The 27,071-nt window shown below is 44.7% G+C and overlaps 1 protein-coding gene across 4 annotated transcripts in view; it reads left to right on the forward strand.

The window, feature by feature from the left end:
- The window catches only part of LOC141174121 (uncharacterized), a 113,108-nt gene extending 88,346 nt beyond the window's left edge, over nucleotides 1-24,762 (forward strand). For all 4 annotated transcript variants that reach the window (XM_073658793.1, XM_073658790.1, XM_073658794.1 and 1 more), the window contains exons 26-29: nucleotides 19,793-19,890; nucleotides 20,356-20,490; nucleotides 21,853-21,964; nucleotides 22,308-24,762. In XM_073658793.1, the coding sequence (XP_073514894.1) occupies nucleotides 19,793-19,890; nucleotides 20,356-20,490; nucleotides 21,853-21,964; nucleotides 22,308-22,466 (504 nt within the window). In that variant the 3' untranslated portion in view covers nucleotides 22,467-24,762. The remainder of the gene's footprint in view (nucleotides 1-19,792; nucleotides 19,891-20,355; nucleotides 20,491-21,852; nucleotides 21,965-22,307) is intronic.
- The last annotated feature ends 2,309 nt before the right edge of the window (nucleotides 24,763-27,071 follow it).

The following is a 27,071-nucleotide window of genomic DNA, read 5'->3' on the forward strand; positions in this document are numbered from 1 at the left end:
TATATTGGTTCCGCACCAATCGCCGCACAGGAACCCCGCCCTGTCTTTCTCTGGCGTTTTGCCCTGGCTAAGGAAGGGAGGGGATAAGTGCTGGTCGATCCCCGCTGACAACTAAAGACAACAAGGGGAGCAAACAAGGGAAGATAGCTTAGCTTTAGTCGACTTCAGAGAGATGAATACACGTCCTCTTAGCTCCAGAGAGGAAGAAGTACTGCTCTTGCTCAAGCCTTCAAAAGGGGTCATGTGAATATCGCCGGCACCTCCCTCTAGCAAACAGCAGGTATTTATACACCCAGGCCAGGGTGTTAATTATCAAAGAGGAAGGTAGTCGCTGGGTCCTAGAGAGACATCTTCTAAGAAGGTGTATGTAATGCCAAACAAAGAGATCTCCTGCAACCAACTGCAGGGTGACTGTCTGCCACTTCTGACATACCCGTGACAATCTATAATCGCCGTCATCATCTATGCACCTTGTGATCCCTCATGAATCCAGGAACTTTCTTGCCGTGGAACGTTCTTTGATCATAAAGTGTTGGACTTTAATTTAATTTTGTTTTGATTCATTTGGATCCACTACATTAAAAAAAGCAGTAAATCATATTGCAAAAAAAACATACAGCCCACAATGTGCCCAGGGCTCCATCCAGACTGTGACTTCTGTAGGGCACAGCCACAACGTGCATATAACCTCTGGACACTCAGGACCGGGTTTCTCAGGATAAGAGGTGTGGAATGAACGAACCAACCTGGGAGCGTTCACCTCTGACGCTGAAACCCACATCCTCTCCTTTGGACCATAACCCTTCCAGTGCACCAAGTATTGTAGAGAACGACGTTGGAGACGAGAATCTACAATCCTCGAAATATGGAACTCCAGATTACCATCAACCATTACTGGGGGCAGCAGTAGAGGTGAGGGCTCAAGAGGTTTCACATACTTCTTGAGTAAGGACCTGTGGAACACGTTGTGGACCTTAAGGGCCTGAGGAAGTTCAAGACGGAATGCTGCTGGGTTAATGACGGCGGTTATTTTATAGGGTCCAATAAACCTAGGTCCCAGCTTCCAAGAAGGAACTTTCAATCTTATATTCTTGGTAGACAACCACACAAAGTCACTCACATTCAGGTCCTGACCTGGCAAGCGTTTTCTGTCAGTCATACGTTTATACCTGTCTCTCATGATCTTTAAATTACTCAGAACCCCCCACCACACCGAGGAGAGCGACGAAGCAAACCGTTCCTCCTCAGGAACTCCTGAAGCTCCTCCCTCACTAAAGGTACCAAACTGTGGGCGATAACCGTATGCACCGAAGAACGGTGACCTGCCAGTGGATTCCTGACGATGATTATTAATGGCAAATTCTGCCAGCGGTAAGTAGGATGCCCAATCCTCCTGATTTTCGGAGACGAAACACCTGACATAGGTCTCCAAATTCTGATTGACGCACTCGGTCTGACCATTCGACTGAGGGTGGAAGGCAGAGGAAAAGGACAGCGGCACCCCCAGTTGAGAACAGAACGCTTTCCAGAACTTGGAAACAAACTGGGTCCCCCGATCTGACACCACATCGGAGGGAACCCTATGAAGCTTCACAATCTCATTTATAAACACCCGAGCAAGTGTCTTGGCATTTGGAAGCGCAGGCAATGCGACGAAGTGAACCATTTTACTGACCCTATCTACAACCACCAAAACCACGCTTTTGCCTTCAGAAACCGGTAGGTCAGTAATAAAATCCATGGACAAGTTTCCATGGCCTACTCAGGAAAGGTAGCGAAAGAAGAGTACCAGATGGACAGGTATGCGAAACCTTAGAATGCGCGCAAATACTACAAGCAGCTACATGTTCAATCACATCCCGATGCAACCAAAGCCACCAAAAACGACGAGAGAGGAGGTCCGCGGTTGCCTTACCACCTGGATGACCAGCAAGCACACAGTTATGATGTTCTTTAATAACCTTGCGGTGCAGATTGGATGGTACAAATAACCTTCCTGGAGGGCAGGAGGCTGGGGCCTCCCAACACCTCACCCTCCAGTTCAGGATATAATGCCAAAATGACTACCCCTTTCTGTAATATCAGGGCAGGGTTCTCATGGTCACCGCCACCTGGGAAGCTCCGGGACAAAGCATCAGCCTTGACATTTTTGACCCCTGGACGAAAAGTGACAACAAAATTGAACCTAGTAAAAAACAGGGACCATCTGGCTTGCCTAGGGTTGAGACGTTTAACTGACTGGAGAAATGACAGTAATAGGATGGCCAGCCCCCTCCAACCAATGTCGCCATTCTTCGAACGCCAATTTGATCGCCAAGAGTTCCCTATTACCCACGTCATAATTTCTCTTGGCCGAAGATAATTTTTTAGAAAAGAAGGCGCATGGACACCATTTACCAGGGGATGGACCCTGAGACAACACAGCCCCAACCCCCACATCGACACATCAACTTCCACAATAAAGGGCTGGGAAACATCGGGTTGACTGAGTATAGGTGCAGTGGCAAAATAATTCTTTAAGGAAGAAAAAGCCTGGAGGAAAAAAAAGCCTGGAGGCAGGGCTCCGACCATTTGGAAAAATCAGACCCCCTCTTAGTCATGTCAGTGAGGGGTTTCACAATTACTGAGTAATTTTAGATGAATTTCCGTTAAAAATTAGTAAAGCCCAGAAAACGTTGTTGAGCCTTCAGGTTCTCGGGACGGTCCCAATCAAGGACTGCACGGATCTTCTCCGGATCCATCCGAAAACCCGAAGATGACAACAAGTACCCCAAAAGCTGCACTTCCTGAACGGCAAAAACACATTTTTCCAGTTTGTCATACAGTTTGTTATCCCATAATATCTGGAGCACCTGCTTAACATGCCCCCGATGTGTCTCAAAATCAGGTGAGTAAACCAAAATATCGTACAGATAGACCACCACAAACCTCCCCACCAAATGATGGAAAATATAATTTATGAAATGCTGGAATACCTCAGGTTCGTTGGTCAAACCAAAAGGCATAACCAGACTCTCGAAATGTCCTTCCGGGGTATTGAACACTGTTTTCTATTCGTCCCCTTCTCTGATTCTAATCCGGTTGTAGGCCCCCCTACATCGAACTTGGAGAATACCTTAGCTCCCACAACCTGGCTGAACAAATCAGGAATCAGAGGAAGAGGGTATGGATCTCGGATAGTAATTTGATTTAATTCCCGGAAATCTAAACATGGACGTAGACCGCCATCTTTTTTCTTCACAAAGAAGAACCCTGCTGCCACAGGTGAAGATGAGGGTCTGATATGTCCCTTCTCCAGACTTTCCACAATGAAATCCTTCATGGCTTGTCTCTCAGGGCCAGAAAGATTATACAGTCTGGACTTCGGTAGTTTAGCTCCGGGGGTCAGGTTAATAGGACAGTCATAAGCACAGTGAGGAGGCAATTCCTGACACCCCCTCAGAAAAAACGTCCTCAAAACCAGACAGAGAAGCAGGTAATATTTCCGTAGAGACAGTAGCAAGGGAAATATCCAAACAGTTCTCATGGCAGTAATCTCCCCATTCAATAATCTCCCTGGTTTGCCAATCCACCAACGGATTATGTTTAACCACTTCGCGCCAGAGCCTGTTTTTGCCTTCGTGACCGGGCCAATTTTTTCAATTCTGACCACTGTCACTTTATGAAGTAATTACTCTGGAACGCTTCAACGTATTCCCCTGATTCTGAGACTGTTTTTTCATGACATATTGTACTTCATGATAGTGGTAAAATTTCTTCCATATAACTTGCGTTTATTTGTGAAAAAATCGGAAATTTGGTGAAAATTTAGAAAATTTTGCAATTTTCAAACTTTGAATTTTCATGCCCTTAAATCAGAGAGATATGTCACACAAAATAGTTAATAAATAACATTTCCCACATGTCTACTTTACATCAGCACAATTTTGGAACCAAAATTTTTTTTTGTTAGGGAGCTATAAGGGTTAAAAGTTGACCAGCGCTTTCTCATTTTTCCAACAAAATTTACAAAAACATTTTTTTAGGGACCACATCATATTTGAAGTCACTTTGAGGGGTCTTTATGACAGAAAATACCCAAAAGTGACACCATTCTAAAAACTGCACCCCTCAAGGTGCTCAAAACCACATTCAAGAACTTTATTAACCCTTCAGGTGCTTCACAGGAATTTTTGGAATGTGGAAAAAAAAAATTAACATTTAACTTTTTTCACAAAAATGTTACTTTAGACCCAATTTTTTTTATTTTCACAGGGGTAACAGGAAAAAATGGACCCCAAATTTTTTTGTGCAATTTCTCTTGAGTGTGCTGATACCCCATATGTGAGGGAAAACCACTGTTTGGGCGCACGGCAGGGTTCGGAAGGGAAGGAGCGCCATTAGACTTTTTGAATGTAAAATTTGTCTGAATAATTAGCAGACGCCATGTTGCGTTTGGAGAGCTCCTGATGTGCCTAAACAGTGGAAACCCCCCACAAGTGACACCATTTTGGAAACTAGACCCCTTAGGGAACTTATCTAGATGTGTGGTGAGCACCTTGAACCCCCAGGTGCTTCACAGAAGTTTATAATATTGAGCTGTAAAAATAAAATTTTCACATTTTTCCCACAAAACCGTTTTTCATCCCTTAATTTTGCATTATCATAAGGGTAATAGGATAAATTGCACCATGAAATTTGTTGTGCAATTTCTCCTGAACATGCTGATACCCCATATGTGGAGGCAAATTACTGTTTGGGCGCATGGCAGGGTTTGAAAGGGAAGGAGCGCTATTTGACTTTTTGAATGTAAAATTTGTTTGAATAATTAGCAGACGCCATGTCGCATTTGGGGAGCCCCTAATGTGACTAAACAGTGGAAACCCCCCACAAGTGCCACCATTTTGGAAACTAGACCCCTTAGGGAACTTATCTAGATGTGTGGTGAGCACCTCGCACCCCCAGCTGCTTCACAGAAGTTTATAATATTGAGCCGTGAAAATAAAATTTTCACATTTTTCCCATAAAAAATGTTTTTCATCCCCTAATTTTGCATTATCATAAGGATAACCGGAGAAATTGCACCATGAAATTTGTTGTACAATTTCTCCTGAGTACGCCGATACCCCATATGTGGGGGAAAACCACTGCTTTGGTGTACGGCAGGGTTCGGAAGAGAAAGGAGCGCTATGTTGGCTGGGATAGGCACAGACGCCATGTCACATTTGAAGAGTCGCTGACATGCCAGAACAGCAGAAACCCCCACAAGTGACCCCATTTTGTAAACTACACCTCTCAAGGAATTCATCTAGGGAAGTAGTGAGTATTTTTTAATTTTTAAATTTATACCATTGGGCAGTGAAGAAAACATAATTATATTTTTACCACAAAAAAATGTTTTACCCTCAGATTTTACATTTTCACACAGGGCAATGGGTAAAAATGGTGCCGAAATGTGTCACACAATTTCTTCTAAAAGTGTCAATACCCCATATGTGGCTGTATCGTACCGCTTAGCCATACGGTGAGATCTGGGGGGGACGGAGCGCTATTTGACAATTGGAGAACAAATTATTGTAGAATAGGCATTTGGATTTGGGAGCACAACATTTTCTGAATTTCTTTTGGGGGGCAAAGGTCATTTTGCTTTTCCAGAGCCTTTCTGCTACCAGTAACTTGGAAGTCCCTTATATTTTTAACAGATGACGGACCTGAGAGGGGACTAGCTTTATTTGAGGACTGAGTTGACGCTTTTATTGGGAACATTTTACGTAACATTTATCCGGCGCTCTAGGCTGAGCACTTACATCGGGGTTTCCATCTAAATTTCCAAGTGATGTAATTCAGATGAAACCCCTGCGGGATCCATTCACTGTAATGAGGCAGCAGAGTTACTCTGGACTCCGTCTGTCCTCTGTTTAGCGGTGTCATTTTTTTCAGAAGTGCACAAAACTGTGGCCAACCGCACTTTTATGCACGCCTAAAACAAATGACACCGTGGGATCCCAGGCTAGACGGCATCCACAGTGGCCTATATCTGTCTCATTACAGGGAATCTTCCATCATGGGTTCCGGCTGAATCATGTATTTCAGAGATTTACACGGAAACTCTGGTGTAAGTGCTCAGCGCAGAGCACAGGATAAATGTGAGCAGAGCCTTACTGCGATCTTTGGGGACATAATAAACAAATCAGTGGCAGGTGAAGAATTGGTTTTATTTATTTTTTACGCCGTTCCTAGTGTGATATAACTGATTAGATTACTTTATTCTTCGGGTCGGTGCGATTACAGAGATACCAGATTGATATCGGGTTTTTATGACTGACAGCTGTCACACACTAAAAGACGCTTTTTTTGCAAAATCTAGTTTTTGCATCACCATATTTTGAGAGCTATAATTTTTCCATATTTCGGCCGACAGAGTCATGTGACGGCTTGTTTTTTGCGGGACGAGTTGACATTTTTATTGGTACCATTTTTGGGGACGTGACATTTTTTGATCGCTTTCTATTCCGTTTTTTGGGAGGTAAAATTAACAAAAACAAACAATTCAGGAATTGTTTTTTGAGTTTTTTTTTTTATGCCGTTCTGCGTGTGGTAAAAGTGATCAGGCAGCGTTATTCTTCGGGTCAGTACGTTTACAGCGATACTACACTTACTGTATTTTTTTTATGTTTTGGCGCTTTTACACAATAAAACTATTTTATAGAAAAAAATATTTTTTTTGCATTGCTTTATTCTGAGCGCTATAACTTTTTTATTTTTCGGCTGATGGAGCTGTATGGCGGCTTTTTTTTTGCGTAACAAGATGACGTTTTCAGTGGTACCATTTTTATTTCTATTTTGTTTTTTGATCGCATTTTTTTCCACTTTTTGTTTGGCAATATGATGAAAAAGCATATTTTTTTGCTCCGTTTTTTATTTATTTTTATTACGGTGTGCACAGAAGGAGTTAATTAGTGTGACAGTTTTATAGCTCGGGTTGTTTCGGACGCGGCGATACCAAATATGGGTACTTTTTTTGGTTTTGTAAAAATATACGGATTTATTGGTTTAATATTTTATTTATTTATTTTTATTTATTTTGTGATTTTTTTTATTAATAGTTTAAAAACTTTTTTTTTACTTTTTTTCACATTTTTTCTTAGTCCCTGTATGGGACATTAATTTTTATTTTTCTGATCTCTGATCTCATGTAATGTAATAGACATATATTACATTACATGAGATCTTCCCTGACTGTTTCAGTCAGAGTCTCCTGTCTGGCTACAGCTGCAGCTGAGCCAGGCAGGACACCATATATGGCAGAGCTGGAGGCGGTCATGTGACCTCCAGCTGCCATAGCAACCCCAGGTCCTGGAAGGACTCGGAGGTCTTCGGAGAGGTAAGTTGACGACCCCCTCTCCTCCTGCTGTCTCCTATATGCCGCGATCACTATAGATCACAGCATATAGAAGACAGCTAAGGGTTAACATCACTGGGACCTGATCTAATCAGGTCCCGATGATGTTCCCTGTCAGAGCTAACGCTCTGCACCGGAATCGCAGCGCTTGCTGGACCCTGGGGGTCCTGAGCACTGCAAGACCACCCACCGTTTTTAAACGTCGGCGCTGCACAGAGCCCGGCAAGCGCCGACGTTTATCTACAGTGGGCGGTCGGGAACCGGTTAACAAGCCAAGGAATACCCAAAACAATAGGTGTGGGAAGATTGTCCAGGACATAGCAAGGGATTATTTCACAATGAACCGACCCCACCCTCAGTTTTACATTATGTACAATCTGAGTAAATGCTTTCTGTGCAAGTGGCGCCGAGTCAATGGCGAAGATGGAAATATGTTTAGCTAAAGTACAGCAAGCAAGACCATAAGTTTTCACAAACTCAGCATCAACCATGTTGACTCCAACTCCACTGTCAACAAACACAGAAATTTTCTCAGTTTTGCTCTCTAGCACCACATCTGCTTTCAGGACAAACTGGGGACTGCAGGTTGGCAACAAACGCATCCCTTGTTTAGCCAACTCCAGACTACCAAGAGTTAATCTAGTCTCCTTTTGTTTAGGAATTGAAGGACAGGTCCCAACAAAATGTCCCTTTTTCCCACAAAAAAAACATACACCTTTTTTCTTGCGAATCTCCGGGGAAATGTATGATCCCCTAACTGCATAGGTTCCTCCACCTCCCCCCGTACTGGTTCACCACCAGACCGCTCCCCCGGCAGAGGTACATAACCCCAACAAGAAGACCCCGGAGAAGGTGGTCTCACCCGTCTATCCCGAAGGCGTCTATCAAGACGTATGGCCAACGACATGGCAGCCTCCAAGGACTGAGGGGTTTCATATACTGCCAAGGCATCTTTCAGAAAGACTCTCACAAAATTGGTTTCTAAGGGCTGAGTCATTACATTTAGAAACCGTTGCCCATCTACGGAATTCCGAACTGTACGTCTCCACTGACCGATTCCCCTGCTGAAGGCGACGTAGGCTAGACTCAGCCAAGGCGACTCGGTCAGGGTCATCATAGATGAGGGCCAGAGCCCCGAAAAACCCCTCCACAGACTGAAGACAAACAGGATCCTGCAGTAAAGAAAACCCCCACGATTGAGGATCTCCCTGCAGTAGGGAGATCCCAATTCCAACCCATTGCTCCTCATTTCCGGAGGAGTAAGGACGAAGTTTAAAATACAGTTTGCAGGCCTCCTTGAATACAAAAAACTTGTCCCTACCTCCTGAAAACCTGTCTGGGAGGGCAACCTTATGTTCAGGCTGGGCAGGTCTACCTGCAGAGACCCCCACATTAGCGACCTGTAGCCGCTGATGCTGTTGCTGAACCTCACAGCGGAGGTCATTCACCTCCAGAGACAGACTGCGCAGCCGCTCTGCAACTGAATCCACACCAAGGGAGAAAGGAAAAAAAAAAAAAAAAAAGTCCACGCCCACAAAACACACACAAAAAAACAACCAAAGTGTCAGGTTTTTTTTTGTTTTGTTTTTCTTTTCAAAATGTGCACGGCCGGCGATAATGTCACTCAAGGTGTAGGAAAGACTAAGTGCAACATGAAGGGAAGGGGGGAAAAGGGGGCCCAGACTCTAGGGAAAGGGGGTAGTGGAGACCTCTTAGGCTGACCGTATATCACCCTTTCTCCCCTAACGTCCCTATATTGGTTCCGCACCAATCGCCGCACAGGAACCCCGCCCTGTCTTTCTCTGGCGTTTTGCCCTGGCTAAGGAAGGGAGGGGATAAGTGCTGGTCGATCCCCGCTGACAACTAAAGACAACAAGGGGAGCAAACAAGGGAAGATAGCTTAGCTTTAGTCGACTTCAGAGAGATGAATACACGTCCTCTTAGCTCCAGAGAGGAAGAAGTACTGCTCTTGCTCAAGCCTTCAAAAGGGGTCATGTGAATATCGCCGGCACCTCCCTCTAGCAAACAGCAGGTATTTATACACCCAGGCCAGGGTGTTAATTATCAAAGAGGAAGGTAGTCGCTGGGTCCTAGAGAGACATCTTCTAAGAAGGTGTATGTAATGCCAAACAAAGAGATCTCCTGCAACCAACTGCAGGGTGACTGTCTGCCACTTCTGACATACCCGTGACAATCTATAATCGCCGTCATCATCTATGCACCTTGTGATCCCTCATGAATCCAGGAACTTTCTTGCCGTGGAACGTTCTTTGATCATAAAGTGTTGGACTTTAATTTAATTTTGTTTTGATTCATTTGGATCCACTACATTAAAAAAAGCAGTAAATCATATTGCAAAAAAAACATACAGCCCACAATGTGCCCAGGGCTCCATCCAGACTGTGACTTCTGTAGGGCACAGCCACAACGTGCATATAACCTCTGGACACTCAGGACCGGGTTTCTCAGGATAAGAGGTGTGGAATGAACGAACCAACCTGGGAGCGTTCACCTCTGACGCTGAAACCCACATCCTCTCCTTTGGACCATAACCCTTCCAGTGCACCAAGTATTGTAGAGAACGACGTTGGAGACGAGAATCTACAATCCTCGAAATATGGAACTCCAGATTACCATCAACCATTACTGGGGGCAGCAGTAGAGGTGAGGGCTCAAGAGGTTTCACATACTTCTTGAGTAAGGACCTGTGGAACACGTTGTGGACCTTAAGGGCCTGAGGAAGTTCAAGACGGAATGCTGCTGGGTTAATGACGGCGGTTATTTTATAGGGTCCAATAAACCTAGGTCCCAGCTTCCAAGAAGGAACTTTCAATCTTATATTCTTGGTAGACAACCACACAAAGTCACTCACATTCAGGTCCTGACCTGGCAAGCGTTTTCTGTCAGTCATACGTTTATACCTGTCTCTCATGATCTTTAAATTACTCAGAACCCCCCACCACACCGAGGAGAGCGACGAAGCAAACCGTTCCTCCTCAGGAACTCCTGAAGCTCCTCCCTCACTAAAGGTACCAAACTGTGGGCGATAACCGTATGCACCGAAGAACGGTGACCTGCCAGTGGATTCCTGACGATGATTATTAATGGCAAATTCTGCCAGCGGTAAGTAGGATGCCCAATCCTCCTGATTTTCGGAGACGAAACACCTGACATAGGTCTCCAAATTCTGATTGACGCACTCGGTCTGACCATTCGACTGAGGGTGGAAGGCAGAGGAAAAGGACAGCGGCACCCCCAGTTGAGAACAGAACGCTTTCCAGAACTTGGAAACAAACTGGGTCCCCCGATCTGACACCACATCGGAGGGAACCCTATGAAGCTTCACAATCTCATTTATAAACACCCGAGCAAGTGTCTTGGCATTTGGAAGCGCAGGCAATGCGACGAAGTGAACCATTTTACTGACCCTATCTACAACCACCAAAACCACGCTTTTGCCTTCAGAAACCGGTAGGTCAGTAATAAAATCCATGGACAAGTTTCCATGGCCTACTCAGGAAAGGTAGCGAAAGAAGAGTACCAGATGGACAGGTATGCGAAACCTTAGAATGCGCGCAAATACTACAAGCAGCTACATGTTCAATCACATCCCGATGCAACCAAAGCCACCAAAAACGACGAGAGAGGAGGTCCGCGGTTGCCTTACCACCTGGATGACCAGCAAGCACACAGTTATGATGTTCTTTAATAACCTTGCGGTGCAGATTGGATGGTACAAATAACCTTCCTGGAGGGCAGGAGGCTGGGGCCTCCCAACACCTCACCCTCCAGTTCAGGATATAATGCCAAAATGACTACCCCTTTCTGTAATATCAGGGCAGGGTTCTCATGGTCACCGCCACCTGGGAAGCTCCGGGACAAAGCATCAGCCTTGACATTTTTGACCCCTGGACGAAAAGTGACAACAAAATTGAACCTAGTAAAAAACAGGGACCATCTGGCTTGCCTAGGGTTGAGACGTTTAACTGACTGGAGAAATGACAGTAATAGGATGGCCAGCCCCCTCCAACCAATGTCGCCATTCTTCGAACGCCAATTTGATCGCCAAGAGTTCCCTATTACCCACGTCATAATTTCTCTTGGCCGAAGATAATTTTTTAGAAAAGAAGGCGCATGGACACCATTTACCAGGGGATGGACCCTGAGACAACACAGCCCCAACCCCCACATCGACACATCAACTTCCACAATAAAGGGCTGGGAAACATCGGGTTGACTGAGTATAGGTGCAGTGGCAAAATAATTCTTTAAGGAAGAAAAAGCCTGGAGGAAAAAAAAGCCTGGAGGCAGGGCTCCGACCATTTGGAAAAATCAGACCCCCTCTTAGTCATGTCAGTGAGGGGTTTCACAATTACTGAGTAATTTTAGATGAATTTCCGTTAAAAATTAGTAAAGCCCAGAAAACGTTGTTGAGCCTTCAGGTTCTCGGGACGGTCCCAATCAAGGACTGCACGGATCTTCTCCGGATCCATCCGAAAACCCGAAGATGACAACAAGTACCCCAAAAGCTGCACTTCCTGAACGGCAAAAACACATTTTTCCAGTTTGTCATACAGTTTGTTATCCCATAATATCTGGAGCACCTGCTTAACATGCCCCCGATGTGTCTCAAAATCAGGTGAGTAAACCAAAATATCGTACAGATAGACCACCACAAACCTCCCCACCAAATGATGGAAAATATAATTTATGAAATGCTGGAATACCGCAGGTTCGTTGGTCAAACCAAAAGGCATAACCAGACTCTCGAAATGTCCTTCCGGGGTATTGAACACTGTTTTCTATTCGTCCCCTTCTCTGATTCTAATCCGGTTGTAGGCCCCCCTACATCGAACTTGGAGAATACCTTAGCTCCCACAACCTGGCTGAACAAATCAGGAATCAGAGGAAGAGGGTATGGATCTCGGATAGTAATTTGATTTAATTCCCGGAAATCTAAACATGGACGTAGACCGCCATCTTTTTTCTTCACAAAGAAGAACCCTGCTGCCACAGGTGAAGATGAGGGTCTGATATGTCCCTTCTCCAGACTTTCCACAATGAAATCCTTCATGGCTTGTCTCTCAGGGCCAGAAAGATTATACAGTCTGGACTTCGGTAGTTTAGCTCCGGGGGTCAGGTTAATAGGACAGTCATAAGCACAGTGAGGAGGCAATTCCTGACACCCCCTCAGAAAAAACGTCCTCAAAACCAGACAGAGAAGCAGGTAATATTTCCGTAGAGACAGTAGCAAGGGAAATATCCAAACAGTTCTCATGGCAGTAATCTCCCCATTCAATAATCTCCCTGGTTTGCCAATCCACCAATGGATTATGTTTAACCACTTCGCGCCAGAGCCTGTTTTTGCCTTCGTGACCAGGCCAATTTTTTCAATTCTGACCACTGTCACTTTATGAAGTAATTACTCTGGAACGCTTCAACGTATTCCCCTGATTCTGAGACTGTTTTTTCATGACATATTGTACTTCATGATAGTGGTAAAATTTCTTCCATATAACTTGCGTTTATTTGTGAAAAAATCGGAAATTTGGTGAAAATTTAGAAAATTTTGCAATTTTCAAACTTTGAATTTTCATGCCCTTAAATCAGAGAGATATGTCACACAAAATAGTTAATAAATAACATTTCCCACATGTCTACTTTACATCAGCACAATTTTGGAACCAAAATTTTTTTTTGTTAGGGAGCTATAAGGGTTAAAAGTTGACCAGCGCTTTCTCATTTTTCCAACAAAATTTACAAAAACATTTTTTTAGGGACCACATCATATTTGAAGTCACTTTGAGGGGTCTTTATGACAGAAAATACCCAAAAGTGACACCATTCTAAAAACTGCACCCCTCAAGGTGCTCAAAACCACATTCAAGAACTTTATTAACCCTTCAGGTGCTTCACAGGAATTTTTGGAATGTGGAAAAAAAAAATTAACATTTAACTTTTTTCACAAAAATGTTACTTTAGACCCAATTTTTTTTATTTTCACAGGGGTAACAGGAAAAAATGGACCCCAAATTTTTTTGTGCAATTTCTCTTGAGTGTGCTGATACCCCATATGTGAGGGAAAACCACTGTTTGGGCGCACGGCAGGGTTCGGAAGGGAAGGAGCGCCATTAGACTTTTTGAATGTAAAATTTGTCTGAATAATTAGCAGACGCCATGTTGCGTTTGGAGAGCTCCTGATGTGCCTAAACAGTGGAAACCCCCCACAAGTGACACCATTTTGGAAACTAGACCCCTTAGGGAACTTATCTAGATATGTGGTGAGCACCTTGAACCCCAAGGTGCTTCACAGAAGTTTATAATATTGAGCTGTAAAAATAAAATTTTCACATTTTTCCCACAAAACCGTTTTTCATCCCTTAATTTTGCATTATCATAAGGGTAATAGGATAAATTGCACCATGAAATTTGTTGTGCAATTTCTCCTGAACATGCTGATACCCCATATGTGGAGGCAAATTACTGTTTGGGCGCATGGCAGGGTTTGAAAGGGAAGGAGCGCCATTTGACTTTTTGAATGTAAAATTTGTTTGAATAATTAGCAGACGCCATGTCGCATTTGGGGAGCCCCTAATGTGACTAAACAGTGGAAACCCCCCACAAGTGCCACCATTTTGGAAACTAGACCCCTTAGGGAACTTATCTAGATGTGTGGTGAGCACCTCGCACCCCCAGCTGCTTCACAGAAGTTTATAATATTGAGCCGTGAAAATAAAATTTTCACATTTTTCCCACAAAAAATCTTTTTCATTCTCTAATTTTGTATTATCATAAGGGTAATAGGATAAATTGCACCATGAAGTTTGTTGTGCAATTTCTCCTGAACACGCCGATACCCCATATGTGAGGGAAAACCACTGTTTGGGCGCACGGCAGGGTTTGAAAGGGAAGGAGCGCCATTTGACTTTTTCAATGTAAAATTTGTTTGAATAATTAGCGGACGCCATGTCACATTTGTGGAGCCCCTAATGTGTCTAAACAGCGGAAACCCCCCACAAGTGCCACCATTTTGGAAACTAGACCCCTTAGGGAACTTATCTAGATGTGTGGTGAGCACCTCGCACCCCCAGCTGCTTCACAGAAGTTTATAATATTGAGCCGTGAAAATAAAATTTTCACATTTTTCCCATAAAAAATGTTTTTCATCCCCTAATTTTGCATTATCATAAGGATAACCGGAGAAATTGCACCATGAAATTTGTTGTACAATTTCTCCTGAGTACGCCGATACCCCATATGTGGGGGAAAACCACTGCTTTGGTGTACGGCAGGGTTCGGAAGAGAAAGGAGCGCTATGTTGGCTGGGATAGGCAGCAGACACCATGTCACATTTGAAGAGTCGCTGACATGCCAAAACAGCAGAAACCCCCACAAGTGACCCCATTTTGTAAACTACACCTCTCAAGGAATTCATCTAGGGAAGTAGTGAGTATTTTTTAATTTTTAAATTTATACCATTGGGCAGTGAAAAAAGCATAATTATATTTTTACCACAAAAAAATGTTTTACCCTCAGATTTTACATTTTCACACAGGGCAATGGGTAAAAATGGTGCCGAAATGTGTCACACAATTTCTTCTAAAAGTGTCAATACCCCATATGTGGCTGTATCGTACCGCTTAGCCATACGGTGAGATCTGGGTGGGACGGAGTGCTATTTGACAATTGGAGAACAAATTATTGTAGAATAGGCATTTGGATTTGGGAGCACAACATTTTCTGAATTTCTTTTGGGGGGCAAAGGTCATTTTGCTTTTGCAGAGCCTTTCTGCTACCAGTAACTTGGAAGTCCCTTATATTTTTAACAGATGACGGACCTGAGTGGGGACTAGCTTTTTTTGAGGACTGAGTTGACGCTTTTATTGGGAACATTTTACGTAACATTTATCCGGCGCTCTAGGCTGAGCACTTACATCGGGGTTTCCATCTAAATTTCCAAGTGATGTAATTCAGATGAAACCCCTGCGGGATCCATTCACTGTAATGAGGCAGCAGAGTTACTCTGGACTCCGTCTGGCCTCTGTTTAGCGGTGTCATTTTTTTCAGAAGTGCACAAAACTGTGGCCAACCGCACTTTTATGCACGCCTAAAACAAATGACACCGTGGGATCCCAGGCTAGACGGCATCCACAGTGGCCTATATCTGTCTCATTACAGGGAATCTTCCATCATGGGTTCCGGCTGAATCATGTATTTCAGAGATTTACACGGAAACTCTGGTGTAAGTGCTCAGCGCAGAGCACAGGATAAATGTGAGCAGAGCCTTACTGCGATCTTTGGGGACATAATAAACAAATCAGTGGCAGGTGAAGAATTGGTTTTATTTATTTTTTACGCCGTTCCTAGTGTGATATAACTGATTAGATTACTTTATTCTTCGGGTCGGTGCGATTACAGAGATACCAGATTGATATCGGGTTTTTATGACTGACAGCTGTCACACACTAAAAGACGCTTTTTTTGCAAAATCTAGTTTTTGCATCACCATATTTTGAGAGCTATAATTTTTCCATATTTCGGCCGACAGAGTCATGTGACGGCTTGTTTTTTGCGGGACGAGTTGACATTTTTATTGGTACCATTTTTGGGGACGTGACATTTTTTGATCGCTTTCTATTCCGTTTTTTGGGAGGTAAAATTAACAAAAACAAACAATTCAGGAATTGTTTTTTGAGTTTTTTTTTTTATGCCGTTCTGCGTGTGGTAAAAGTGATCAGGCAGCGTTATTCTTCGGGTCAGTGCGTTTACAGCGATACTACACTTACTGTATTTTTTTTATGTTTTGGCGCTTTTACACAATAAAACTATTTTATAGAAAAAAATATATTTTTTGCATTGCTTTATTCTGAGCGCTATAACTTTTTTATTTTTCGGCTGATGGAGCTGTATGGCGGCTTTTTTTTTGCGTAACAAGATGACGTTTTCAGTGGTACCATTTTTATTTCTATTTTGTTTTTTGATCGCATTTTTTTCCACTTTTTGTTTGGCAATATGATGAAAAAGCATATTTTTTTGCTCCGTTTTTTATTTATTTTTATTACGGTGTGCACAGAAGGAGTTAATTAGTGTGACAGTTTTATAGCTCGGGTTGTTTCGGACGCGGCGATACCAAATATGGGTACTTTTTTTGGTTTTGTAAAAATATACGGATTTATTGGTTTAATATTTTATTTATTTATTTTTATTTATTTTGTGATTTTTTTTATTAATAGTTTAAAAACTTTTTTTTAACTTTTTTTCACATTTTTTCTTAGTCCCTGTATGGGACATTAATTTTTATTTTTCTGATCTCTGATCTCATGTAATGTAATAGACATATATTACATTACATGAGATCTTCCCTGACTGTTTCAGTCAGAGTCTCCTGTCTGGCTACAGCTGCAGCTGAGCCAGGCAGGACACCATATATGGCAGAGCTGGAGGCGGTCATGTGACCTCCAGCTGCCATAGCAACCCCAGGTCCTGGAAGGACTCGGAGGTCTTCGGAGAGGTAAGTTGACGACCCCCTCTCCTCCTGCTGTCTCCTATATGCCGCGATCACTATAGATCACAGCATATAGAAGACAGCTAAGGGTTAACATCACTGGGACCTGATCTAATCAGGTCCCGATGATGTTCCCTGTCAGAGCTAACGCTCTGCACCGGAATCGCAGCGCTTGCTGGACCCTGGGGGTCCTGAGCACTGCGAGACCACCCACCGTTTTTAAACGTCGGCGCTGCACAGAGCCCGGCAAGCGCCGACGTTTATCTACAGTGGGCGGTCGGGAACCGGTTAACAAGCCAAGGAATACCCAAAACAATAGGTGTGGGAAGATTGTCCAGGACATAGCAAGGGATTATTTCACAATGAACCGACCCCACCCTCAGTTTTACATTATGTACAATCTGAGTAAATGCTTTCTGTGCAAGTGGCGCCGAGTCAATGGCGAAGATGGAAATATGTTTAGCTAAAGTACAGCAAGCAAGACCATAAGTTTTCACAAACTCAGCATCAACCATGTTGACTCCAACTCCACTGTCAACAAACACAGAAATTTTCTCAGTTTTGCTCTCTAGCACCACATCTGCTTTCAGGACAAACTGGGGACTGCAGGTTGGCAACAAACGCATCCCTTGTTTAGCCAACTCCAGACTACCAAGAGTTAATCTAGTCTCCTTTTGTTTAGGAATTGAAGGACAGGTCCCAACAAAATGTCCCTTTTTCCCACAAAAAAAACATACACCTTTTTTCTTGCGAATCTCCGGGGAAATGTATGATCCCCTAACTGCATAGGTTCCTCCACCTCCCCCCGTACTGGTTCACCACCAGACCGCTCCCCCGGCAGAGGTACATAACCCCAACAAGAAGACCCCGGAGAAGGTGGTCTCACCCGTCTATCCCGAAGGCGTCTATCAAGACGTATGGCCAACGACATGGCAGCCTCCAAGGACTGAGGGGTTTCATATACTGCCAAGGCATCTTTCAGAAAGACTCTCACAAAATTGGTTTCTAAGGGCTGAGTCATTACATTTAGAAACCGTTGCCCATCTACGGAATTCCGAACTGTACGTCTCCACTGACCGATTCCCCTGCTGAAGGCGACGTAGGCTAGACTCAGCCAAGGCGACTCGGTCAGGGTCATCATAGATGAGGGCCAGAGCCCCGAAAAACCCCTCCACAGACTGAAGACAAACAGGATCCTGCAGTAAAGAAAACCCCCACGATTGAGGATCTCCCTGCAGTAGGGAGATCACAATTCCAACCCATTGCTCCTCATTTCCGGAGGAGTAAGGACGAAGTTTAAAATACAGTTTGCAGGCCTCCTTGAATACAAAAAACTTGTCCCTACCTCCTGAAAACCTGTCTGGGAGGGCAACCTTATGTTGAGGCTGGGCAGGTCTACCTGCAGAGACCCCCACATTAGCGACCTGTAGCCGCTGATGCTGTTGCTGAACCTCACAGCGGAGGTCATTCACCTCCAGAGACAGACTGCGCAGCCGCTCTGCAACTGAATCCACACCAAGGGAGAAAGGAAAAAAAAAAAAAAAGTCCACGCCCACAAAACACACACAAAAAAACAACCAAAGTGTCAGGTTTTTTTTGTTTTGTTTTTCTTTTCAAAATGTGCACGGCCGGCGATAATGTCACTCAAGGTGTAGGAAAGACTAAGTGCAACATGAAGGGAAGGGGGGAAAAGGGGGCCCAGACTCTAGGGAAAGGGGGTAGTGGAGACCTCTTAGGCTGACCGTATATCACCCTTTCTCCCCTAACGTCCCTATATTGGTTCCGCACCAATCGCCGCACAGGAACCCCGCCCTGTCTTTCTCTGGCGTTTTGCCCTGGCTAAGGAAGGGAGGGGATAAGTGCTGGTCGATCCCCGCTGACAACTAAAGACAACAAGGGGAGCAAACAAGGGAAGATAGCTTAGCTTTAGTCGACTTCAGAGAGATGAATACACGTCCTCTTAGCTCCAGAGAGGAAGAAGTACTGCTCTTGCTCAAGCCTTCAAAAGGGGTCATGTGAATATCGCCGGCACCTCCCTCTAGCAAACAGCAGGTATTTATACACCCAGGCCAGGGTGTTAATTATCAAAGAGGAAGGTAGTCGCTGGGTCCTAGAGAGACATCTTCTAAGAAGGTGTATGTAATGCCAAACAAAGAGATCTCCTGCAACCAACTGCAGGGTGACTGTCTGCCACTTCTGACATACCCGTGACAATCTATAATCGCCGTCATCATCTATGCACCTTGTGATCCCTCATGAATCCAGGAACTTTCTTGCCGTGGAACGTTCTTTGATCATAAAGTGTTGGACTTTAATTTAATTTTGTTTTGATTCATTTGGATCCACTACATTAAAAAAAGCAGTAAATCATATTGCAAAAAAACCATACAGCCCACAATGTGCCCAGGGCTCCATCCAGACTGTGACTTCTGTAGGGCACAGCCACAACGTGCATATAACCTAACATAAGCCACAACTCAGTGCTGCATCCATTGCTTGATGGGCACCCCGAGAGCGCGGAGGACCCTGCTTGCTTCTGCCAAGGCAGCCATCTTTTTCACTGGCAAAATGGCACCTTTTTGCTTTCAAAATTTGGAATTTATGACGCAGGATGCAGATGTGAACCAACCCAAAGCTGTTATATTTTTGGGTGGCTTCTTTAACGTGATATAGGAATTGGTGTATTTCAGGAGTCAGTAACCCTCTGCACTTAATCTGTTGTGGAACTACAACTCTCCGCATGCCCCTGTGGCTGTCCAGCCATGCTAGGACTTGTAGTGTCCCCTGCTATATTGAATTACTTTTTCTGCTGCGTTATAGATAAATGCACAAGAACGGTCTATTGATTTCCAGCCGCCTTGGCCCCTTTCTCTCCAGAATCACTAACTATCAGCTGTTTCCCGCAGAATGACATCCTGACGGAGGTCCCCCCCGGAGCGCCCCAGGAGCGGGCCAACGTTCGGGTGGAAATAGACAATGCTGAACTGGCCGACCTGAGGAGAAGGTTTGTTAATGTTCTCGCCTGCTCTCCGGAGACACTTTCTATTATATAAAGACATAGCAATCTCTCTGCCTGTCCTTGAGAAAAGTGATGTCCTGTCAGAAGCCTCCTGGTTCCTGTAGCACCATTCAGACGAAACGGAGGAGCCGGGTGAGATCCTTCTTCCCTCGGGAGATAGATCTTCACTCTCCATGTGCTGTAGAGGGGGAATCGGGGGTTTGATAGAGCAGCGAAGGCAGCACATAATGGCCGTGTCCTGCTGGGTGATGCACGGTGACATTTGCAGGCGGTCGTCTTGCTCTGACAAGTGCCAGAGACACCGATAGGATTTCCAAACCAGATAGTACTGAATCTCGGGTAACAATGGCCGACGTGCGCTGCTGTCCCATACAGTCACTACAGGTGACCAATACACTGGGAATCTTACCGGGACCTACAGCTCTTACTTGTCCTTTTCTTTATACTTAGGCTTGCAGAGGCTGAACTCCGCCATGATGCTACACAACAAGAGCTGTCCGCGCTGTCCGACCGGCTGACGGAGGAAAAGGCGCAGAGGGAAGCTGCGGAGGAGGCGCTGCATCTCACCGAAAAGCAGAATAAGAGGTCCGGGTTCTTTATTAATACATTTCTGGTAGTTGATACTCATGCATGTATATATACTTTTGCTCTAGTGCAACTCTTGCACATGAGAAATTTTTTATTCCTCTACATCAGTTTTCAGAAAGCGTGCAAAATTTTTGTCATAATGGGTATCTGCGCAGAAATTCTGCAACTTTTTGCCCTTTTGCGTTGGGCATGGAAGTTTTCTACAAAATGTGCTTTGCTTAACAAGATTCATCACCTGTCACATCAACTATAATGTGCACCAAGTAACCGGAGTGCAGCTGAAGTATAGTCCAGATCGCAGCTTGCGTGGATTTCATGTTCCACAGGTAGCTGAGCAATGCACTAACGTTTTTAAGAAGTGTGTTCTCCTTAATAAATTTGGCGCATCTTACTCCAATTTGTATGAAATGGATCAATGTTCCTCCATAGTATTGTTTAAATATCTACTACTGATGTGTGTGTACAGCTCCTGTGCCGGTGAACCCTGCAAAGGTCCATCTGTCTGTTGGCATCACCGCTGCTTATTCTGATTAGTGCAACGTTGTCGGTACAATGCACACATGACACTGCGGGGGCCTACTGATCAGCAGAGGAGCTGGTACATTGCAGCTCAATACTTGTGAATGGTACTGTGACAAACAAGTCTGACGTGGTTGGACTTCTTGCGACTTTCTTGTTGTGATCGCAGTACCTTCTGGGTTGCAAGTCGACGCCATTCACTTTTATTGCAATGTAGCAGCTACATCGAGCAAACTAGCCTTGCCACAGCTGTTGTGTCCGAAGGCGCCACGCTTTCCCCGGCCCCGTGACGCCGCTCTTTCCCCGGCCCCGTGACGCCGCTCTTTCCCCGGCCCCGTGACGCCGCGCTTTCCCCGGCCCCGTGACGCCGCGCTTTCCCCGGCCCCAAGACACATAGAGTCTGGCTACATTCAGTCCATTATTAATCAGGACTCTTTGCAAAGCAGTTTGATTTTGCGTTTGTTTTTAAGATCCAAATGGAGCATCAAAAACAAATGGAGCATTACTTGGAACTCTCCTCACAAATTGAAATGCTTTTCCTTATGGCAGAATATTCCTGTTTGCCCTATAAATCCTTCAACATTCCGGCAGTCTGTATGAAGCTGAAGATGAGGCCGATGGCAAGAAAACCCCTGAGGATTTAATTTGCTCCCCACGATGGTCACTTTCACTATATAGTCCAGCAAAATGACCTTCACTGGTCTCATCTCCTTTTCTCTCTGTTCTTACATTCTGCTCCGTCTCATCGCTGCTTGTGTAATATGTTTGCAAATGTCACCTAATTACCCAAACCTGGCAGAGCCGTCCTCATTACAAATGTGTTTTGTCTGTCTGTTTTAGACTCGAAACAAATTCGTCTTCCAGAGACTACGAGTTCTCTCTCCAGATGGAGTCAGACGACGAACGGGAAGCCTTAATCATCGATCCCACTCAGAACGTGGCTCTGCGAACAGTAAGTGTCTGCCCAGGGGCAAACATCCTCAGGATGGGGTCCACCTTATGGGGCTGGGTTTTGCCACTCGGAGCCTGTTTTTGTTTTTTATTTTTCTCCTTTTTATTACTTTACATAACTTTTAGTCCCTCCAGAGGATGTGGAGCTGCGCTTGTTTTGCAGTATGGAGCGCGGCCTGCGGTGCCAATGACATTGCGGTAGCGGATCCCTGCCAGCACGCGTGCATGATACCTGCCGATCATGCTTACATCCTGGCCGGCATCTGCCGATGCAACGTCCTCAGAGATCCCCTTTAAACCATCACAGCATAAAAACAAAACTTTTTTTCTAACTTTTCTTGCAGATGAAGAGCTGCAACGTGTCGGTACGGAGATGGCTGCACGGCCGAAGTCTTTATTGCTCGAAGCTGCTGACCTCCAGATCGAAATCCCGCTACGTGTTCCTCACTTACCTGATCGGACTGCATGTCCTGGTCCTAATGTGCCTGAGCGGGGCACTATAGCGCAGGGGGCGACTCTTAGCAATGTTCTTTTTCAGTTAACCGTTGTTATACTTTTCTCCCTTTGGGGCATTAGAAAAGAAGCAGGTCGATATCACCAGGAGAGTTTTGCATATTCTCTCCTGGAACTAGCTGAAAGCAGCGAGGAGCAAGTGGGCGGTGGAGACCGCTAGATCTGCCCGATCGTTGTTCAGCAAGTCGTAAAGTGAGGTCCAAACGATCCTTGCAAACCAAACCATAGAAATACACTTGCCCAGACCAGTTCATCGGGATTGAAGAATGTCCAATGCCTCCCGTGCATATAGCACATCTATGTATTGCCTCTCACTACTGACGCCCGGTAAAGTAACCCGAAACGCGCAGGGTACGCAGATATGCGACACTGGTAAAGCTGAAAGCAAACATGGAACTACACTGGATGGGTCCTAGCATCCTCTATCCGTTAGGAGTTTCCCATCCCGTGCATATAGCACATAAATCTATGTATCGCCTCTCACTACTGACACCCGGTAAAGTAACCCGAAACACGCAGGGTACCCAGATATGCAACACTGGTAAAGCTGAAAGCAAACATGGAACTACACTGGATGGGTCCTAGCATCCTCTATCCGTTAGGAGTTTCCCATCCCGTGCATATAGCACATAAATCTATGTATCGCCTCTCACTACTGACACCCGGTAAAGTAACCCGAAACACGCAGGGTACCCAGATATGCAACACTGGTAAAGCTGAAAGCAAACATGGAACTACACTGGATTGGTCCTAGCATCCTCTGTCCGTTAGGAGTTTCCCATAGGATGAGCTGAGGGTGGCAGTTGACACCGCCATGTTACCTGCAGACACTTCGCACTCTCTTTTTTTACCAGCGTGAACATATGTGAGCCGATATATGTAATATATATATACCAAAAATAATAATCTGACACTACGATGAGTTGGACACAGATCCAGGAAACCTAACTACGAACGGTTTATGGAGCTGTATGGGATCTGCTTCCTTTTCTTTCTTTTTTTCTATCCTAGATATAGCGCCACTCCTGTCAAATGGCTGCGTTTGGTATTGCACCCCAGCAGCTCTCACTTGAATTGGGCTTATCTTCAATACCAAATTCAACCATGCTCAGGTTGGTGCTGTTTTTTTTTAGAGATAAAAAAAGACCCCTTTTTCTTTAATAATATTATACAATTAACGGGTTGTTCACCTTTTGGTGACAATTTTTATCCACATGTATTTGGAGCTGAAAATCACTTTTGCAATCGGGTTTTGTAAGAAATTTGCCTTCTATAACTTCTGCGCTGCACTGTATCGCTGGCTGCAGAATGAGTTAACGGAGAATCAATCAGTGAGTGAGCTCAATAACTAATCTCAGTTTACTCATTCCGCAGCCATGGATACAGTGCAGCGCAGAGGTTATAGAAGGCAAACGGTGTGAAATTTTTAATAAAACCCAATTGTATTTTTTTTTTTTTTTTTTTTTTTTTAGGCCCCCAGATACATGCATTTAAGTGACAAAAGTCCCTAAAAGTGGATAACTTGTTTAAAAGTTATGCCTTTTATGGCAAGGTTGGAAAAACTGCTATTAGGTCCCGGTCACCAGTGGAGGGGCTTGTAAAACAGCCGCGCTGTTTGCAAAAATCCCATAGAAATGAATGGGGGCCATGTAAACGGCGCAGCCGCTCTCATCCGTTATCGTTGACCCTCGTCTGGTGGCCGGGACTTAGATGCAGTTTTTCTTTTCTTGGATATAAAAGGCAGAGATGGGAATAACCCTTTAAAGGAGCACTCCGCCTAAACGAGCCCCACTGGGATCTATGCACCGCTGCTTCGGTCAGGACGCGGCGTCTCTGTTTTGCCTGCGGTGTTCCTATAGGAGGCTTCCGGCACGGGAGGTCCCTGCGGAGGAGCACACACTACGGACGTCTCTGTACAGGGTAAGAGGGGGCACCGCGGCCGTGACCCCATATTCTCCTGTGCTCCCCCTTATTATATTGCTGCTGAACCTGCACTGGCCACTGTTGTGTACATATCCATAGACCCCTCACTGCTGGCTGCAGCCTTTACTGTATATTTTGGTTCCTCCTGTAAAATAAGTATATAAGATATATTTGCTACAAGAAGATAAAGTCCTCACTGTATATAACGCGCTGCTCCCAGATGATCTATTCACACTGAAGACTTGAATTGCTGTAAATCGGGGATTTCTTTTCTAGGGAGATGTTATTGGGTTTTTTTGGATTTGTTCTCCGCTTCTTGGTGTGTGGAAGCTATGAAGTGCAATAAATGAATGCAATACAGGACTGGGGCGTCTGCTTGTGCCGGGCCGGGGGACGTCTGCATACGGCGCGCCACGTGGGAAATCAAAGGCATGTCCGATCATCACCTTTGTCAGCATCTCTGCTAGCTGTCAGTGTATGCATGTCTAAAGGGAGCTGTCCTTCTTCAGGAACGCACCGTTCCCCTGTCGCCCTCCTGACGAGAGCAGCGCTTACAAGCTGCATGACAAAGAGCTTGCAAGTTTACACTCATTGTCTATGATAGACTGCAGCGGTGGCCGGTAACCTAGGATTAAAAACCCCACCGATCTTAAGTATGGAGACTTTTAATAAAAAAAGTTAAATTACAACATTACTTATTTTTACAAGCCCTTGGCAATTGTAACACATTCAGGAAATGGAGACAATCCCTTTAAAAATCCATTCTGAGCATATCCATCTGAGCCAGAAAACTACAGCGCCGTTCATTGTGTTGTGGCCAGTCTCAGTACTGCAGCTCAGATCATATTCACTTCAATAGGAGCTGAGCTGCAGTACCGAGAACGGCCACTACCCTGTACGGCGCTGTTGATCTCCAGTTCCATACACGGGTTACATAAGGCTGTCACAGGATCAGAATCTGGACAACCCCTTTAAGAATGTACACTTTGTCCTGTGGATCCCCTGATGCCTCCATTTATTGTCTCCAATGGGGTGTATTTTGGAAAGCACATAAGGCATATTGTCATGATGTGTAATGAACGGGGCCTGGAGGGCTGTGACAGGTGCAGACTAAAATCTGGATCTCACCGACAGCTGATGTGTTTTAACCCTTTGGGGGGCGGGCAGCCGGTCTCCATTTAGGCTTTAGAGGGGTCTATGTGCAAAAACCATAGGAGGTATCTGATCCCTGAGCTCACTGATCACATTTTTTTTTCTGTTCCCAACAGCCCATACTTCTTAGTTTCGGTTGGACTTTGTCTTTAAAGGGATATTCCCTGAATTGAAAGTTAACCCCTATTGACAAGATGGGGGGATAATTTACTGATCTCTGGTGGGAGTAAAGAACTCCCTGGATTCCAGGTGGGAAATGAAGTCTAAATGTGCAGGCTCAACCTCCTTTTACTAGGGACTTTGCAGAGCCAATCATGGGATGACTGGGTATCCTAGTGGTCAGTAAGTTATCGCCTCCTCTATGAATAGGCAATAACTCTCAGTCTTGGGAAAACCTTTTTTAAATAGGACTTGTCCTATGAGTTTTGCATGTGTGTGTATAAATGCCGCTGTTCTCCTGAATCCGGCAGTGTTTTTCTTTTGTCTCTGTGCCTTTCTGTTCCAGAGATATGACCCCTTCTTCCTAGTATATAAATCTAGTCTTTTTTTAAAAAAAAGTGGGCGTGGTTATAAAAATAACTCCCACAAAGAGCTGAGGCCACACCCCCTTCACTGAGAAGACTAGATTTACATACAGGAAAGAGGTGGCCATATCTCAGGAACTGAGCGGCGCAGGAAAAAAAGAGAAACATCGCTGGATTCAGGAGAACAGCGACATTTACAGCATGTGAAAAAATTACATATTCATGGCAAGTGATAGGCCCCCTTTAACTTCCCCAAAGCTGGTTTTGAACTGGAATGCAGTGAGCCCACCAGGGCAAATGACTGGTTCTGAATATGTTTTAAAGGAGCTGGACCACTTAAAGCCTAGCCCCCCCACCCTAAGGTGCAGCAGGTTAGTGACCGTCACAACTGGAAAAGCCCCTGTGCCACACGAGGAGAAACCACTAATATCAATGGCTGATGATAGGATTGGACCTAAGTTACTGCACCTTCTGGTATTTCGGTGGCCCATCTACACCCTAGAGTGGGTCTTATTCTGACCAATAATGTGAAGTACACCTATTTTGTAAAAATGGGGGGTATAGAAGCATAAATAGGGGGTCTGAAGGTTACCCTAAACTTGACCTTAACACATGACAGTCCCAGCTCAGAAGCTAAGGGGGTGAATGGGGGGACATCCTATAGAAAGGTGTCCTATTCACATGGAAAAATAACAATCAGAAGGAATAACTTCTCACATGGTCCAGACGATATTGCTCGGTGCACGGTCATTGCGTGTCCACAGCAAAAGATAATCCAAGAACAAATAATGCAGCACTTGCAACTTTCTTCCCGTCTATATTGGCAAAATCATAACATGCAAAAATGGACAACGCGTTTCGGGCTTAGAGAAGCTCTTATTCACAATGAGAACCAATCAGATCCAAGACTGCAAACCTGAAAAAGGCAGGTGTGGATCCGGAGGGCTGGAACAAAGCAAATACATATATGCAACAGCAAAACCAAGGAGCCTTGTG

Source organism: Phyllobates terribilis, unplaced genomic scaffold (genome assembly GCF_046119375.1).
Source record: "Phyllobates terribilis strain yellow unplaced genomic scaffold, ASM4611937v1 Scaffold_13__5_contigs__length_258822181, whole genome shotgun sequence".
Taxonomy (NCBI): Eukaryota; Metazoa; Chordata; class Amphibia; order Anura; family Dendrobatidae; genus Phyllobates; species Phyllobates terribilis.